The 15,090-nt window shown below is 50.2% G+C and overlaps 2 protein-coding genes across 2 annotated transcripts; one reads left to right on the plus strand and one right to left on the minus strand.

Annotated features, from left to right (window-relative positions):
• Positions 1–5,698: 5,698 nt before the first annotated feature.
• On the minus strand, positions 5,699–7,392 carry LOC306992026 (uncharacterized protein). The gene is made up of 2 exons (XM_079600444.1): positions 6,169–7,392; positions 5,699–6,115 (listed from the first exon to the last, which is right to left on the minus strand). Exon 1 carries the CDS (start codon positions 7,267–7,269, stop codon positions 6,262–6,264), a length of 1,008 nt encoding a protein of 335 aa, XP_079456570.1. The 5' UTR covers positions 7,270–7,392; the 3' UTR covers positions 5,699–6,115; positions 6,169–6,261.
• A 4,553-nt stretch (positions 7,393–11,945) lies between these two features.
• Positions 11,946–15,079, plus strand: cimip2b (ciliary microtubule inner protein 2B). The gene is made up of 6 exons (XM_079598825.1): positions 11,946–12,404; positions 13,285–13,508; positions 13,586–13,740; positions 14,157–14,289; positions 14,373–14,585; positions 14,683–15,079. The coding sequence occupies exons 1-6, from the start codon at positions 12,127–12,129 to the stop codon at positions 14,784–14,786; spliced, it is 1,107 nt and encodes a 368-aa protein (XP_079454951.1). The 5' UTR covers positions 11,946–12,126; the 3' UTR covers positions 14,787–15,079.
• The last annotated feature ends 11 nt before the right edge of the window (positions 15,080–15,090 follow it).

A 15,090-nucleotide genomic window follows, 5' to 3' on the forward strand; every position in this document is an offset into this window, starting at 1 on the left:
AATCTCCGGTTCTCCACACTGAAGTGGTGACAGACCTTGATCTGAACACCATCCAGAGAACACCGACCATTTGGAAGCGTAGAGTCGTCTAGTAGACGGAGCCCTAGCTTGTTCGATCGTGTCTAACACTCCTCTTGGGAGGTTAGCGGGTACCCGTTTATGGCCCATACGTGTAGGGACCAAAGCTCGGGGTGAGGATGCAGAATCGAGCCCTTGGCCTGTGAGAGGAGGTCTCTCCTCACTGGAATCGGCCACGGGGCAGTACTTTTCAGTCGCATCAAAGCTGGGAACCAGGTCTGATTCGTCCAGTATGGAGCAACTAGTAGTACTGAGCATCCGCTCTCCTTGATACGCTCCAGCACTTGAGGCAGGAGTGAGACAGGAGGAAAAGCATAGAGCGGACGGCGGGGCCAGACTCTGGCCAGCGCGTTCGTGCTCTTCGAAAAGAATTCTGGGCAGTGAGCGTTTTCCTGGTTTGCAAACAGGTCTATTTCCGCTCTGCCGAACGTTTTCCACAGCAGACGCACCGTCTGTGTGTGTAGGGACCACTCTCCCGTAGGAACGTTGTTCCGTGAGAGTCTGTCCGGGCCTACGTTCAAGTGGCCTGGCACGTGCATTGCTCTTAACGAGCGCAGGTTGTGCTGGGCCCACACCAGTATGCGTTCCGCTAACCTGAATAGGTTCCGGGATCTCACGCCACCCTGGCGGTTTTTGTAGGCTACTACCGACATGTTGTCCGAGCGGACCAGGACGTGGTGTCCTTTTATCCGGGGACAGAAGCGCCTCAGCGCAAAGTCCACTGCCATCATTTCCAGGCAGTTTATGTGCGGTAGTTTGGCTCGCTCTGCCCACTGGCCAAAGAGCGGTCTGCCGTCGAGCAGTGCTCCCCAGCCTGAGGTGGACGCGTCCGTGGACACCACCTTCAGGCTCGAGGAAGTCCCCAGGCTTACACCTGACCGGTACCAGTCTGACGCTCTCCATGGTGTCAGGGCTGAAATGCATTCCTGAGTGACCTTGAGGCGATAACGACCGTGTAACCATGCTCGGCGCGGTACGCGCGCTCTCAACCAGAACTGTAGTGGGCGCATGCGCAGCAGGCCCAACTGCAGCACTGTTGAGGCTGAGGCCATGAGGCCCAGCATTTTCTGAAATCTCCTGAGTGGCACTATGTGGCCGCTGCGGAAGGATTTCGCCATTTGCAGGGTATTTCGCCTGCGCTGTGATGACAGCTGTGCTGTCATAGACAGTGAGTTCAGATCCAGTCCTAAAAAGGAGATCCTTTGACTGGGAAACAGTGAACTTTTCTCCCAATTGACTCTCAGACCTAAGCACTCGAGGTGATCGAGTATTAGTGTCTTGTGGTGAGCGAGTTCTCACCACAAGACAATGTAGCCAAAAGATGTAGCCAATCGTCCAAATAGTTCAGAATTCGAACGCCTCGGAGTCTCAGGGGTGCCAGCGCCGCGTCCATGCACACTGTAAATGTACGAGGTGCTAGAGACAGGCCGAATGGCAGGACTGTGTACTGATATGCCCGGCCCTCGAAGGCGAATCTCAAAAATCGCCTGTGACGTGACGCAATTTGTATGTGAAATATGCGTCTTTCAGATCTATCGCCATAAACCAGTCTCCTCGGCGAATTTGCGCGAGGATTCTTCTGGTCGTGAGCATTCTGAACTTTCGCTTTGTCAGCGCTTTGTTCAGATGCCTGAGATCTAAAATGGGTCTGAGACCCCCGTCTTTTTTCGGTACCAGAAAATATCTGCTGTACAGACCCCCTTCGCTCTGAGATAAAGGCTCTATGGCCCCTTTGCTCAATAGCTTCGCTATTTCGGCTCGAAGTAGATGTGCTACTTCTGTTTTCACCGTGGTTTCGACTTTCTCCGTGAAACGGGGAGGGCGTCGATGAAACTGTAGCGAATAGCCTCTTTTTATAGTCTCTAGCACCCATTCTGAGACCCCGGGAAGTCTTTCCCATGCATCTGCACGTGTGACTAGGGGTTGAATGTAATCTGGGCCCTGGTCGCGAAATGGCGGCGACACGAGAGCAACCGTGTGCTGTGACATGGACGCCGTGGCGTGTGAGGCGGGGGGCATGTTTAACACAGTATGCATCCCGCGCGCGCTCGGCTCTCTGTGTCGAGAGAGAGCGCGCGGGACGAGTCCCGTAGGGCTCGTTATGCTTGTGAATAAACGTGGGCGCTTGGTGGCGGGCACATTTATAACACCGGGGACACTGTGTTTGTGTACTGACTGACCGTTCGTTAGTTTCGTTTTTACAGAAACCGCTGAACGTGCAGTGTGTAGTGGTTGTGGGCACTTGGCAGTGGGCACGCTTACTACATGTAAAGCACAATCGATCTGAGTCGATTTTAAGTGTGCAAACCCTGTGTTGAACGGGGCTGCCCGTAGGGCTCGTATATTTGTGAATAAATGTGGGCGCGTGGTAGCGGGCACATTTATAACACCGGGAATACTGTGTTTGTGAACTGACTGATCGTCCGTTGGTTTCGTTTTTACAGAAAAACCGCGGAACGTGCAGTGTGTAGTGGTTGTGGGCACTGGACAGTGGGCACGCTCACTACATGTAAAGTACAATCGACCTGAGTCGATTTTATGTGTGCAGACCCTGTGTTGTACGGGGCTGTGCTTGCACGGGTTGAAAAACCGGGCTCTGGTCGCGAAATGGCGGCGACACGAGAGCAGTCGTGTGCTGTAACATGGCGTGATGCGGGGGCGCGCTTATCGAGCGGGCAGCCCGCGCGCGCGCTCAGCTCTCTCAGCTGAGAGAGAGAGAGAGAGAGCACGCGGTGCGAGCTCCGTAAAAACCATGTTGACATGTAGCTTGTAGTGATTGTGGGCACTTGAAAGCGGGCACGCTCACTACATATAATGCACAATCGGCATTGAGTCGATTTTATGTGTGCAAGCCCTGTATTGTGAGGGGCTGTGCTTGTGTGTATGAATGGGCACTGAGTCGTGGGCATACAGTTACACACATTACATCATCGGCTGTGGCTGGGACACCGTGTAGCACAGAGAGTACTGTCTATCAGAACCGACTGACCGTGCATTCGTTTCGTTTTTACAGAAACCACGGGACATGCAGTGTGTAGTGATTGTGGGCACTGAAAAGCGGGCACGTTCACTAACTTACATGTATTGCACAATCGACACGAGTCGATTTTATGTGTGCAAGCCCTGTATTGTGTAGGGCTGTGCTTGTGTGTACGAATGTGCACTGGGTCGTGGGCATTACGGATACACACATCACATCATCGGCCGTGGCCGGGACACCAGAAAATACATTTTCAGATTTACCTGGGGCGTCGTGAAAACGGCGTTTGTGTGCAGGCAAACGAGCATTGATGCTGATTTGGTGACTGCAAAATACACTGGCACGGTCGCGTATGTTGGGACTGTGCGAGCGAGACATTTTAGTGAAATCCGGCCGCGGCGGGATTTTAACACTGTAGCTTCCCTCGAAGCAGAAGTGCGCATCCTGGCTAAAGACGGGGCTTTCCGGGACTCCGCGCTTTCTTCGTGAATTCAGGAAGAAAAGGGCGCGGGTCGTGAGGACGGTAACGTACGTTCCTCTGCAGAAAAACAGCCATCCAGCCGGTAAGCGCGTCGATGCTGGTCTTTCTCCGTCGACGCTCATGAGCGGCGGGGGAGGGGAGATCCTCGGAGCTCGCCCATCCGAAGCGGGAGAGAAAAGCAGTCGTCCTCCACAGACGCGGCTTCACCTTCCTCGTTCACGACGGACGCGGCGGCACACAGCGGCCCTTGTCCGTCGATATAGAGTCCAGCGAAGCGGGCGGAGAAGCTGGCGGCAGCAGCGGCGAGCACCTCGTGGTGAAGGGAGGTTCCGGGCTCCGCTGAGCACGGCGCTTTTCACGGCGCGGCACTACAGCGGGCGGAAAAGATGCAGCTTCAGTAAATGAACGCCAGGCGAGTCCGCAGAGTCACCGTAGGCATCAAATCACAGTGATGGCAGCCGCCATCGACGAGAGCTGAAGCTGCGTGATACTCACAGGCAGGAAACACAAGCACGTGGTCCCCGTCGCTGAGCGGGGCTCTACACGAGCCACAGGAGGTGCGAGACATCTTGAAAAAGACGCTCGGCTCTTTTAGTGTGGAAAAACTGTGTGACGCGACGGCGAACACACACACAAAACACACACACATAATGTAAAGGATATTCCACGCCGGAGAAGCGCAGCAGGGAACGGCGGCTGAAGGCGGCGAAAACCAGCGGCTTCAGGTAAGGGCTCGTCCTGCTGAAGTGCTTGTTCCAAACGGCTGTGGCGGCTCGAATCAATCCAGCGATGCGTGCAGCTTCGTTGAATTTAAGAAAATCGGCGTGTTAGACAGCTATGCTCGTATTTATAGGCCTAGGCCACGCCTGTTTGGGCGGGAGGTGACGCAGAAGGGCGCGAAGCGTCCTCATTGGTCAGCGTCTCTGGCCTCGCATAGGCTGTGCTTTTCTGGCAGAGCAGCCAATGGGTGAGCTGTATTGCTCCGCCTAGGGCCCTGTCCCAAATGGCGCACTTGATGTGGACTTTCGGTCTCGTGGACTTAAATTGCGCGTGCTCGCTGAGTCTACGAGTCCGTAGGCCGTCCCATTCATCACTTTAACGCTCTGAAGTGTGCTCAGCAGCGCCCCCTTTGTACCCTTGAAGCGGTCTTCCGCGAAGCCCGCATAGATGCAGGCTTCACGCACTTTAACTACCCAGGAATCCTTGCAAATTTGCGAAAGGCCAATCAGACAACGAATGGGAGGAGCTTTCGCTCACGTTAACATGGATGAGAAGAAAATATTTAAGTGTAAATATCATTATGGTTTTTATGACCTATGTGTACATTTTACCAGTTATTACCTACAGTTTATACAAACATTATGGTCATCAACCAGTGGTTGATATCTCAAACATAAATATAAATATATATTTATATTTTATAAACATAAATAGCTTGCTGAATAATAGGCTACGATCGCATTATGATTCATTAAATAAATATAACCGAATGTCAGGGCTTTACTGAGTCATATATAAATGTAGAAATATAATATTTAAACAACAACCGGACCGTCTTCCTATTTCCGGCGTGACGATCGAGTCTGTCCCAAAAATACCTCTCAATGCGCCCTCGTGGACTCGCGCCAAGGGCCCTTTAGGTCTGCACTACATGACGTCAGCAAAGTGTGGACTCTGAGGAAGTCCACAAGTCCGGAGTGTGCCATTTGGGACAGGGCATAGGTTGTATGCTTCAGAAAAGCGTTTTACAATATTACAAAATTAAGGATTAATTTTAGGCTTCAATCTCGACAAAGAAATATCTTTCCCGTAGCGTTCTTTCGACGCAGTACGAGAGAACTCTACGTAAGAGAACGTACTCGGTTACTAACGTAACCTCGGTTCTCTCTAGGAGAGGGAACGAGTACTGCGTCGAAAGAACGCTACGGGAAAGATATTTCTTTGTCGAGATTGAAGCCAAAAATTAATCCTTAATTTTGTAATATTGTAAAACGCTTTTCTGAAGCATACAACCTAGGCGGAGCAATACAGCTCACCCATTGGCTGCTCTGCCAGAAAAGCACAGCCTATGCGAGGCCAGGACGCTGACCAATGAGGACGCTTCGCGCCCTTCTGCGTCACCTCCCGCCCAAACAGGCGTGGCCTAGGCCTATAAATACGAGCATAGCTGTCTAACACGCCGATTTTCGTCAATGAAGCGACGCAGCGTGGACACGCACGGCATGAGACGCAGTACTCGTTCCCTCTCCTAGAGAGAACCGAGGTTACGTTAGTAACCGAGTACGTTCTCTTACGTAGAGTTCTCTCGTACTGCGTCGAAAGAACGCTACGGGAACCCTATGCAAACCGCCGTGCGTGTTCTTGGATCGACACAGACACCTAAGGGCGCGCGCGCCCTGGTATACAAGCGCCTACCCCAAGAAGTATAAGGAGAGCGGCTAAAATAGCATCATCCCTTATAGTAGTGCCTCTCAAGGCATAATAGCATATATATGTAAATATAGATATATATGAGGGGTAATAGCATGCTCATGGGACACATTGTCAGTGAGTGATGCTTAAAACATTGAAGTGACCTGGGCCGCAGCGCGGGGCAGGAGCACTTATACATATTAGACATTGAAGTGACCTGGGCCGCAGCGCGGGGCAGGAGCACTTGTACATATTACCATTGAAGTGACCTGGGCCGCAATGCGGGGCAGGAACACTTATACATAGTCTTCTAGACCGAGAGCAGTTTAGCCTGCAACGCAGGAACCTCTAGGTTATAGAACCTAATAAATGTAGACGGGGAGGCCCAGCCTGCCGCCATACAGATATCTTGTAACGAGATTCCGCTATACCAAGCCCATGAGGAGGCCATGCCTCTCGTGGAATGTGCTCTGATGCCCAAAGGGCATTCCAAGCCTCCAGATGCGTAGGCTAGCGCAATGGCGTCCACTACCCATCGAGACAGACTCTGTTTCGTTGCGGCTCGTCCCTTGGAGCGCCCGCTGAACGAAACGAAGAGCTGCTCCGTCTGTCGAAAAACAGCGGAGCGGGACACGTAAGCTCTTAATGCCCTGACCGGGCAAAGGGAGCTATTTCCGTCCTCTGAGGCCGGCAGGGCCGACAGGGAGATGACCTGAGCCCTGAACGGTGTGTTGAGGGACTTAGGCACGTACCCATGCTTCGGTTTCAACACGACTATAGAGTCGTTTGGCCCGAACTCCATACAAGAAGCTCTCACTGAGAGCGCTTGCAAGTCTCCCACACGCTTCACTGAAGCGAGAGCCAAAAGAAACACGGTCTTGAGAGACAGGTGTTTCATGTCAACTGAGTGAATAGGCTCGAAAGGGGCCCCTTTCATAGCGTTCAACACTGTAGAAAGGTCCCACACGGGGACTGAAGGAGGCCTTGGAGGGTTTAACCTCCTGGCGCCTCTCAGGAAGCGGACCACCAGGTCGTTCCTGCCTAGTGAACGGCCAAGCGTTGGATTAACGAACGCTGATATGGCAGCCACATAGACTTTGAGCGTGGATGGGGTTCTTCCCTTATCCAATAGCTCTTGCAAGAAGGAGAGAATCTCCGGTTCTCCACACTGAAGTGGTGACAGACCTTGATCTGAACACCATCCAGAGAACACCGACCATTTGGAAGCGTAGAGCCGTCTAGTAGACGGAGCCCTAGCTTGTTCGATCGTGTCTAACACTCCTCTTGGGAGGTTAGCGGGTACCCGTTTATGGCCCATACGTGTAGGGACCAAAGCTCGGGGTGAGGATGCAAAATCGAGCCCTTGGCCTGTGAGAGGAGGTCTCTCCTCACTGGTATCGGCCACGGGGCAGTACTTTTCAGTCGCATCAAAGCTGGGAACCAGGTCTGATTCGTCCAGTATGGAGCAACTAGTAGTACTGAGCATCCGCTCTCCTTGATACGCTCCAGCACTTGAGGCAGGAGTGAGACAGGAGGAAAAGCATAGAGCGGACGGCGGGGCCAGACTCTGGCCAGCGCGTTCGTGCTCTTCGAAAAGAATTCTGGGCAGTGAGCGTTTTCCTGGTTTGCAAACAGGTCTATTTCCGCTCTGCCGAACGTTTTCCACAGCAGACGCACCGTCTGTGTGTGTAGGGACCACTCTCCCGTAGGAACGTTGTTCCGTGAGAGTCTGTCCGGGCCTACGTTCAAGTGGCCTGGCACGTGCATTGCTCTTAACGAGCGCAGGTTGTGCTGGGCCCACACCAGTATGCGTTCCGCTAACCTGAATAGGTTCCGGGATCTCACGCCACCCTGGCGGTTTATGTAGGCTACTACCGACATGTTGTCCGAGCGGACCAGGACGTGGTGTCCTTTTATCCGGGGACAGAAGCGCCTCAGCGCAAAGTCCACTGCCATCATTTCCAGGCAGTTTATGTGCGGTAGTTCGGCTCGCTCTGACCACTGGCCAAAGAGCGGACTGCCGTCGAGCAGTGCTCCCCAGCCTGAGGTGGACGCGTCCGTGGACACCACCTTTAGGCTCGAGGAAGTCCCCAGGCTTACACCTGACCGGTACCAGTCTGACGCTCTCCATGGTGTCAGGGCTGAAATGCATTCCTGAGTGACCTTGAGGCGATAACGACCGTGTAACCATGCTCGGCGCGGTACGCGCGCTCTCAACCAGAACTGTAGTGGGCGCATGCGCAGCAGGCCCAACTGCAGCACTGTTGAGGCTGAGGCCATGAGGCCCAGCATTTTCTGAAATCTCCTGAGTGGCACTATGTGGCCGCTGAGGAAGGATTTCGCCATTGCAGGGTATTTTGCCTGCGCTGTGATGACAGCTGTGCTGTCATAGACAGTGAGTTCAGATCCAGTCCTAAAAAGGAGATCCTTTGACTGGGAAACAGTGAACTTTTCTCCCAATTGACTCTCAGACCTAAGCACTCGAGGTGATCGAGAATTAGGGTCTTGTGGCGGATGCGTTCTGAAGGTGATTGAGCTAGAATCAGCCAATCGTCCAAATAATTCAGAATTCGAATGCCGCGGAGTCTCAGGGGTGCCAGCGCCGCGTCCATGCACACTGTAAATGTACGAGGTGCTAGAGACAGGCCGAATGGCAGGACTGTGTACTGATATGCCTGGCCCCCGAAGGCGAATCTCAAAAATCGCCTGTGACGTGACGCAATTTGTATGAAAATACGCGTCTTTCAGATCTATTGCCATAAACCAGTCTCCTCGGCGAATCTGCGCGAGGATAGCTCTGGTCGTGAGCATTCTGAACTTTCGCTTTGTCAGCGCTTTGTTCAGATGCCTGAGATCTAAAATGGGTCTGAGACCCCCGTCTTTTTTCGGTTCCAGAAAATATCTGCTGTACAGACCCCCTTCGCTCTGAGCTTGAGATAAAGGCTCTATGGCCCCTTTGCTCAATAGCTTCGCTATTTCGGCTCGAAGTAGATGTGCTACTTCTGTTTTCACCGTAGTTTCGACTTTCTCCGTGAAACGGGGAGGGCGTCGATGAAACTGTAGCGAATAGCCTCTTTTTATAGTCTCTAGCACCCATTCTGAGACCCCGGGAAGTCATTCCCATGCATCTGCACGTGTGACTAGGGGTTGAATGTAATCTGGGCCCTGGTCGCGAAATGGCGGCGACACGAGAGCAACCGTGTGCTGTGACATGGACGCCGTGGCGTGTGAGGCGGGGGGCATGTTTAACACAGTATGCATCCCGCGCGCGCTCAGCTCTCTGTGTCGAGAGAGAGCGCGCGGGACGAGTCCCGTAGGGCTCGTGATGTTTGTGAATAAACGTGGGCGCTTGGTGGCGGGCACATTTATAACACCGGGAACACTGTTTTTGTGTACTGACTGACCGTTCGTTAGTTTCGTTTTTACAGAAAACCGCGGAACGTGCAGTGTGTAGTGGTTGTGGGCACTTGGCAGTGGGTCACGCTCACTACATGTAAAACACAATCGGCATGAGCCGATTTTATGTGTGCAGACCCTGTGTTGTTCAGGGCTGTGCTTGCACGGGTTGAAAAACCGGGCTCTGGTCGCGAAATGGCGGCGACACGAGAGCAGTCGTGTGCTGTAACATGGGCGCCATTGCAGCGTGATGCGGGGGCGCGCTTAATCGAGCGGGCAGCCCGCGCGCGCTCTCAGCTCTCTCAGCTGAAAGAGGGAGCGCGCGGTGCGAGCCCCGTACGGCTCGGCATGTTTGAGAATAAATGTGGGTGCGTGAACGCGGGTACATTTATAGCACTGGGAAGTACTGTCTATTAGAACTGACTGACCGTGCATAGGTTTCGTTTCATAGAAACCGTGTGACATGTAGCTTGTAGTGATTGTGGGCGCTTGAAAACGGGCACGCTCACTACATATAATGCACAATCGAAATGAGTCGATTTATGTGTGCAAGCCCTGTATTGTGCGGGGCTGTGCTTGTGTGTACAGATGGGCACTGGGTCGTGGGCATACAGTTACACACATTACATCATCGGCCATGGCCGGGACACCGTGTAGCACAGAGAGTACTGTCTATCAGAACCGACTGACCGTACATTCGTTTCGTTTTTACAGAAACCACGGGACATGCAGTGTGTAGTGATTGTGGGCACTGAAAAGCGGGCACGTTCACTAGCTTACATGTGAAGCACAACCGACACGAGTCGATTTTATGTGTGCAAGCCCTGTATTGTGTAGGGCTGTGCTTGTGTGTACGAATGGGCACTAGGTCGTGGGCATTACGGATACACACATTACACCATCGGCCGTGGCCGGGACACCAGTAAATACATTTTCAGATTTACCTGGGGCGTCGTGAAAACGGCGTCTGTGTGCAGGCAAACGGGCATTGATGCCGATTTGGTGACTGCAAAATACACTGGCACGGTCGCGAATGTTGGGACTGTGCGAGCGAGACATTTTAGTGAAATCCGGCCGCGGCGGGATTTTAACACTGTAGCTTTCCTCGAAGCAGAAATGCGCATCCTGGCTGAAAACGGGGCTTTCCGGGACTCCGCGATTTCTTCGTGAATTCAGGAAGAAAAAGGCGCGGGTCGTGAGGACGGTAACGTACGTTCCTCTGCAGAAAAGCAGCCATCCAGCCGGTAAGCGCATCGATGCTGGTCTTTCTCCGTCGACGCTCACGAGCGGCGGGGGAGGGGAGATCCTCGGAGCTCGCCCATCCCTCGCTACCCGAAGCGAGGAGAGAACAGCAGTCGTCCTTCACAGACACGGCTTCATCTTCCTCATCCATGACGGACGCGGCGGCACACAGCGGCCCTTGTCCGTCGGTCAGAGAGTCCAGCGAAGCGGGCGGAGGAGCTAGCGGCAGCAGCGGCGAGCACCTCGTGGTGAAGGGAGGTTCCGGGCTCCGCTGAGCACGGCGCTTTTCACGGCGCGGCACTACAGCGGGCGGAAAAGGGTGCAGCTTCAGTAAATGAACGCCAGGCGAGTCCGCAGAGTCACCGTAGGCATCAAATTACAGCGATGGCAGCCGCCATCGACGAGAGCTGAAGCTGCGTGATACTCACAGGCAGGAAACACAGCACGTGGTCCCTGTCGCTGAGCGGGGCTCTACACGAGCCACAGGAGGTGCGAGACATCTTGAAAAAGACGCTCGGCTCTTTTAGTGTGGAAAAACTGTGTGACGCGACGGCGAACACACACACAAAACACACACACATAATGTAAAGGATATTCCACGCCGGAGAAGCGCAGCAGGGAACGGCGGCTGAAGGCGGCGATGACCAGCGGCTTCAGGTAAGAGGCGCGTCCTGCTGAGGTGCTTGTATCCAAACGGCTGTGGTGGCTCGAATCCAATCCAACGATGCGTGCAGCTTCGTGAATTTAAGAAAATCGGCGTGTTAGACAGCTATGCTCGTATTTATAGGCCTAGGCCACGCCTGTTTGGGCGGGAGGTGACGCAGAAGGGCGCGAAGCGTCCTCATTGGTCAGCGTCCTGGCCTCGCATAGGCTGTGCTTTTCTGGCAGAGCAGCCAATGGGTGAGCTGTATTGCTCCGCCTAGGTTGTATGCTTCAGAAAAGCGTTTTACAATATTACAAAATTAAGGATTAATTTTTGGCTTCAATCTCGACAAAGAAATATCTTTCCCGTAGCGTTCTTTCGACGCAGTACGAGAGAACTCTACGTAAGAGAACTTAGGCTACTGTTTTGTAAAGGGCAGCCCGTGAAGATTCATTCTTCAGAAATCTCGTGTGTTTCAAAAATATCAGCATGGGTGGGACTGCAGCGTTATGAGGGTATGTGATGACAGAAGTCTAATTTTTTTAGAACTATCCCCTTAATATCACGTCTAAAACAAATCAATTTCACGTCAGTAAATATTTTGGCCTCTTGGGTCAACGGAATATTTTTTTATAACGAACGCTTAACCTTTTTCATTAGAGCCAATTTCCTTTTTGTGGCTATAAATAATAAATCCGGGTGCATTTCTCCTAGTACCCACAAGAGGCTGCAGCATCACAACTAACTGACTGGTCATGTTAGGTTATTAACGGGTCAATACTGTACCAGTCAAATGCAGCGAGCCCATGCGATTTTAAACCGGTCAATGCAGTATCGACGTTTAGAACAACTGATAGAGCAGAGTTTATCATCAAACAGTTTAATTGGAATTATATGTGTAAGAAAACTTTTTTTCTGTTTGTTTATCAAATAATGATCAAAAGGCTGCATACTTTATCGAGCGCGTTCATCACGATGACCAGAGAACACCATACGTCATGTGATTACGCGCTCTCTGACATAATAATGGCACGCGGACTCGCTCACCTTGACTCCCTCACTAGCAACCGTTACACAAACACTCACAACTGTTGCGGGTTTGAAAAGATGGAGCAGTTTCCTCCAAAATTCAGTAAAGTGCTGGTGACACCCGACCCGCAATACATCCCTGGGTGAGTTCTCAGTTATTTCTCTGAATTGTTGTTTAATGATTTGTTACTTATTTTGTTCCAGAAGTTCACAGCGGTTGGTATTTTTATGAGTTTGAAAATATGCACTTTCTTTCATTTGAATGATTATAAGGGTTTATGTTAAAGTAACATTAACGTTAAAAGCTACAAACCTTTCTAAATGTAACGTTACCTTCAAATGAAGCATATTAATGTACTGTAACGTTAGGCTACTGCCAGCTGTCACTCTTGACTGCTATAACGTTAATGTTACTGGATAAATTCACTGGTGGAGGTCATTGTAATCTCTAACGTTATCTGTCTGCCTGTCTACATAATATCAATATAATTGGAAATGCTAATCACTAGGTGATTCTCCAACTTTACTAACTTTTATGTCCCATCTGTAGGCCTATCCCCCAGGGGATTTCAATCTCCATCATTCAGTTAGCATATATTGTTTGTGTTTTATTTATTTAATCTTGACTCAGACTTTCAATCTTAAACCATTAAAATCCTCCATAAAAATGCTATCCTAGATGTATTTGATTTTATTTCTTTTTTTTTAGATGAACACAAATGAAGATTTTTAGAAAACAATCCATCTCTGTTAATGCAAGTTTATGGGACCCACAAAGCTGACACTTCATAAAATTTCAGTGTGAACACACTACAAGAACGCAAATTGTGACGCACCTTGTGTATATTTAGAATACATAAAAATGCTAGCAGCAAAATTAGTCAAGAGTCAGAAATGTTTTCCCAAATTCTTTGGTGGAAGTGTTTGACAGTATGCAATGTGTGTATGTCCACATGGTTGATATATCATTATATGTCCATAACATAATCATCATTCCCAACATCTGCTGATGGTTGTGTGCAGGTATGCAGGCTACTGTCCTCAGCTGAAGTATCACGTGGGCCAGAGTTATGGTCAGTTAACAGCAAATCTCCTGTCTTCCCCGGATGTATCTCACTCACAGAGGCTTGTGCTCCATACCGGTCGCGTCCCATCCACAGAGAAGGACACAGAGCCCCACGATGAGACCTGGAGGAGCCAGCATGGAAGCAACAGGAACCTGGAGAAAATGATACCGGGATACACAGGTTAGTAGCATCTTGGGGGATTGCAGTACTTGGTGTCAAGTTTGCAAATCTGTTAACATATCTCTCTGTGCTCCAAGGTTTTGTTCCATTGCGCCAAAACTACTTCTGCAAAACATACGCAGAAACCTGTCGAGATGCAATATTGGAGTTCAGCCAGGAACAAAAGAAGAGACTTCGTTTAGCTTCTGCTGACCTGTCTTTTGCTGTCAACAACAGCGTCCCAGGCTTCAAAGTAAGACGTCACAGTCGGTTTGCTCCTCTTTCACAGCTCCCCTGTGTAGGGTCACCCTGTTTAATTATACATGCTAAATATCCAGTATCAAAGCAGGTCGAGTGTCACATGCCTGTGAATGAAAGGAAGAACTGTTACTAAACAAGCTCTCCAATCAGGACACAACATGATCTCTGGCAATTATCACCCCATTGTGATGAAACAAGCTGTGAAAGTCCCCTGATTAGATAGATAGATAGATAGATAGATAGATAGATAGATAGATAGATAGATAGATAGATAGATAGATAGATAGATAGATAGATAGAGATAGATAGATGTAATTTTTTTTAGCAACATTCATCAGCTACCTTCTTCAACTTGCAATGTCTAGTTTTAAATTCAAAGCTACATCTAATGGTTGTCCTTTGTTGTAGCCTGGAAGATCGAACAGCCCTCTCATTGCAATATCTAACGATCCTGCCCCCTACAAGGCCCCGGACCCCTGGATGCCACAAGGCTCCCCATACCTCATGGAGGATAACAGCCCACATAAGTATTTCATCTCAGGTGAGCCAGAGTTGTGCCTACCAAGATTGCCAAGGTATTTTAATGAATTTTGCACTAATGTTTAACAATTGTAATCTTGACAGGTTTTACTGGCTATGTCCCCAAAGCACGGTTCCTCTTTGGTACTGGATATCCCATCATCACCAACAAGGCACTAATCCACTTTAGCAAGGAAATGAAGGGAGGTCAGACCTCCCTCAACCTGGAAGAGGAGGAGTCCACCAGCTTGCCTCTGATACCCACAATATACCCCTCCAAATCAGGTCTCCTGCCCTCCTACACGGGCCACATACCAGGTAAGAGAAGATGGTAATTACTGTATGTTTCTTTCCAGAAGTGATGCTGTCTTTTCCAGTAGAAGAGCAATGAAAAGTTGTCATTTTATATCAACAGGGTACAGATTTCAATATGGCCGTACATTTGGGAAGCTCACCCGTAATGCTTTGGATCACACTGGTACACAGAGGAAGAATGCAGGGGGAAACAGACTGAGCTGAAGACCCAACCATGCAACGGAAATCAGTGATCACACGTAACTCATCTAAGGACAATTAAAGTCATGTGGGTCATCTAACAAGAAGCATGTAGCTGTGGTGTCAATGTTGTCATATTTAATGAGATTCACTATAACTTTAAAAGTGGTGGAATTGGTATGGTTTAGTATTATTATACAAAATCATGTGATCACTGAAAAGCTTTTCATTTAATCCAACAAAAAGAAATCTATTTTGACAAAATATATGCTTTTTACAAATACTTCTTAAATTCTTCTTGTACATACATACACACATACATGCATAC

The sequence above is a fragment of the Phoxinus phoxinus genome (assembly GCF_949152265.1).
Source record: "Phoxinus phoxinus genome assembly, chromosome: 23".
Classification (NCBI taxonomy): domain Eukaryota; kingdom Metazoa; phylum Chordata; class Actinopteri; order Cypriniformes; family Leuciscidae; genus Phoxinus; species Phoxinus phoxinus.